Here is a 3,574-nt window from a genome sequence, read left to right on the forward strand (position 1 = left end):
ATTGAGTTTGTGGAAATATTATACTCTCTACGGTGGTATGTGGAATTTGTTTTGCAGAGCCGGACACGATCCTTGTGTTCAAAATCTTCTATGGAGTATTCGGAGGAGGAACCCGCCTTGCAATGCCGAAGACAATCTGCGCACCAGACTCATCGTCATTGAAGCCTGGTTCAGGGGCTACTGAGGGAGTCCTGGATTAGGGGGTCCTCGGACAGCCGGACTATATGTTGTGGCCGGACTGTTGGACTATGAAGATACAAGATTGAAGACTTCGTCCCGTGTCCGGATGGGACTCACCTTGGCGTGGAAGGCAAGCTTGGCAATCCGGATTTGTAGATCTCCTCCCTTGTAACCGACTCTGTGTAACCCTAGCCCCTCCGGTGTCTATATAAACCGGAGGGTTTAGTCCGTAGGACAAGAACAATCATAATCATAGGCTAGCTTCTAGGGTTTAGCCTCTACGATCTCGTGGTAGATCAACTCTTGTAATACTCATATCATCAAGAACAATCAAGCAGGAAGTAGGGTATTACCTCCATCGAGAGGCCCGAACCTGGGTAAACATTGTGTCCCCCGCCTCCTATTACCATCTGCCTTAGACGCACAGTTCGGGACCCCCTACCTGAGATCCGCTGGTTTTGACACCGACAGTACCCGCGAGAGTTATTGAAGTCGGGTTGACCATGAGGGTACCTGCGAGATAATGACGCGGCACAACCGAGCAGGCAAACCTCCCTAGAGAGGATGGGTCTGGCCCTTGTTGTAAGTCTGCGAGACAGGGCGACATGATCACTGATCGTTTCCGCGAGCTCCCAATACACTAACGGGTTTGGAGATGTGATCTGAGTAGGCCTCTGGCCTTTTTGCACTAACCACCACGCAGGGATAAGTATGGGCACTCGGCGTCGTATGATTCTCTCGAAAGCTCTCAGACATCAGCAGTTGAGTGGGGCGCGCCTGGGTGAAATGGAACGCCTGCGTGTGTGTGTATAGGGGCTAGGTTTGGTCCTAGCCGCGTTAGCAACGCGCATGAGTGTGATGGACGATTGGCCCATGACCCCTTCGCACTTAGGATTTAGACCGGCGTGCTGGCCTCTCTGTTGAATCTAGGTAGGACTACGGCATGTCGATCATCCGAGGCCGGGCATGATTTGGTAGTGTGTGTCCGGCCGGAGTTAATCGAGCGTGTTGGGTAAGTTGGCGCACCCCTGCAGGGAAGTAATCTATTCGAATAGTTGTGTCCACGGTAACGAACGCTCGGAGTTGTATCCCAATCTACTCCAACTATAACTAGATACTTGTTACACTAAACCGATATGATGACTTCAGGATCTCTTTCTCGCACGAAGTCGAGGAAGGATCTCTGGGAATTACTAATATATATACTTGTTACTATATATTATATGTTACTCTACTCTCTTCATTTGCTGCAAGATGCTAGTCTACCATAGATTAGGCCTTACCCCTCTACTCTGGCATTCTGTCGTATAGTCCACAGATACAACTCTTTCCCTTGATACTGATGCATATTTAGCATATATCTGATGTAAGTCTTGCGAGTATTTTGGATGAGTACTCATGGTTGCTTTGTTACCCTTTTGCCCTCTACTCGGTTGTTGCGATTAGATGACGGAGCCCCGGAGCCAACTGATTCCGCCAAAGGCTATTACTACCCTAATGGAGCCTACTACTACGAGGAGACCAACGACCAAGAGTAGTTAGGAGGCCGCAGGAAGGAGGCTTGCGCCTTTTCGATCTTGATATCGTTGTTTTGCTAGCCTTCTTAAGACAAACTTGTCTGTTTATGTTTGTACTCATATATTTTTGCTGTCGCTGACTTATGTATTCGGGTCCTCATGGCCCTGGCTTGTATGTAAAGCTTTATGTTTGAATTTGTGTCTAGAGTTGTGTTGTGATATCATCCCGTGAGTCTTTCACCTTGATCATGCATGTTTGCGTGTATGATTAGTGCATGGTCGAGGTGGGGCCTTCACATCCTACATCAAGGTCACACGCTGCTAGAGCTTTGCGCGTCAGTGGGGCATACATGTTTGCCTCCTGATGTGAAAAGCCGATCGGTGGTGTTGCAAGCCCATGATATCGCGCTGGACGCATCGACTGGAGAGACAACCCGTGACGTGGGAGGGTCGTGAGTTGGTTACAAATGCCAGGCCATCGATGTTATGACCTGAGATGCGACATGTTGCAATGACGTGCCCAAGGTACTGTGAGCCCTTGGCAACGATGCTGTGATGGTCGGCGGCTTTGCCGGAGACCTTGAGATGGTGTTGCGACGACTTGACAACGAGCTACGACAGTGGCTAGCCATGCTATGAATGACACACGTGGAGCACAACGGAGGTCGGCAATGCCGCGATCAACGTGTGGCGAGTTTCGACCATACCGCAATAGGTGGCGACACGATGAAAATTTTCAAGTTGTCTTGAGTTGTTACAATGCAGCTGCATGCATGGGAGCACGCTACTACAACGAGCGTCTTCCTTGACGTGTCGATCATAGGTCACTACAGAGCGATGCGGGGGTCGAGATTTTGTGCAAGCCATGGGTGCAAGAAAGATGGTGTTAGGCGTCGTGCATGGTGCAACTAGGGGTTGAATCCGACTTTTTTGGTATCCCTGGATATGATCACTATGCATGACCTCATCTGGTGGCGAGGGAGCTTACCGATCAACGGTTCCGATTGATCGAACCACGTCGATCATCCTCCATGCAATTATAGTCTAAAATTAAACCCTGCCAGCAAACGGAATTACGCCCTGCTAGCAATACGAACGCGGTTTCGCTGGAGTTGTGTGGCACGCTATAACTGCGAATAAAGATTAACTATTTCAATATCCAATTATAACAGAAAACAAATGCTATCCTCGAAATTGAGTTAACGTTTTCTTGACGGCGTGAACTAAACGTCGTTGGTAAAACCAATTCAACGCTGCTTCGACGGAGAGATATAGAAAAATAAACATTTCTTCCAAAACATAAACCGTAGTTTAACGTCGACGATGGGGCCGTTGTTTTGTTTGGCCTATCTCGTTGCCCTTAGCTAGAAGAGGGAGTCGAATACAATCAAATTCCAATAGAAAATTAAGCGATTGCGTTGAACTATTTTATATACACATTAAAAAGAAAAAAACCCATTATAAATATGAATTCCCACGAAAAACCAGTATACGTATAAATAAATTAAATTCTGGCGGTAATGCATGGCCAACGTCCCAGTAGCCGTAGGTTTATGTTAATCCCGCCTTGACCTTCCGCTAGCTAACCGCTTCTCTCCGTTACCGCTTCCCCCACCTGTCCTCCAGAGCGGCATCTGGTAGAACTCATAGCCAGCCAGCCACCCCCCACCCCCCGCAGCCTCCCACCCTGACCGGTCAAAAGCACGCACCACCACCATCCCAATCCCCAACGCAAGAGCAAAGCAGCAGCAGCTCCCCTCTAGTAGGTGTCCCCGCGGCTCGCTCCTCCCCCACCCCCCCGCCCCCGCCCCCGCACACGCCACCCCATGGAGGCGCCGCCGGGGCCGGAGCCCATGGTGCTGGACGCGCCGCCCCCG

At 49.7% G+C, this 3,574-nt stretch overlaps 1 protein-coding gene across 1 annotated transcript in view; it reads left to right on the plus strand.

The window, feature by feature from the left end:
- Positions 1-3,394: 3,394 nt before the first annotated feature.
- The window catches only part of LOC101669861 (shaggy-related protein kinase GSK1), a gene marked incomplete in the record, with an annotated part of 4,500 nt that continues 4,320 nt past the window's right edge, over positions 3,395-3,574 (plus strand). The window contains 1 exon segment of the mRNA XM_044499969.1: positions 3,395-3,574. Coding sequence (XP_044355904.1) covers positions 3,524-3,574 — 51 coding nt within the window.

Source organism: Triticum aestivum, chromosome 3D (assembly GCF_018294505.1).
Source record: "Triticum aestivum cultivar Chinese Spring chromosome 3D, IWGSC CS RefSeq v2.1, whole genome shotgun sequence".
In the NCBI taxonomy this organism is placed as follows: domain Eukaryota; kingdom Viridiplantae; phylum Streptophyta; class Magnoliopsida; order Poales; family Poaceae; genus Triticum; species Triticum aestivum.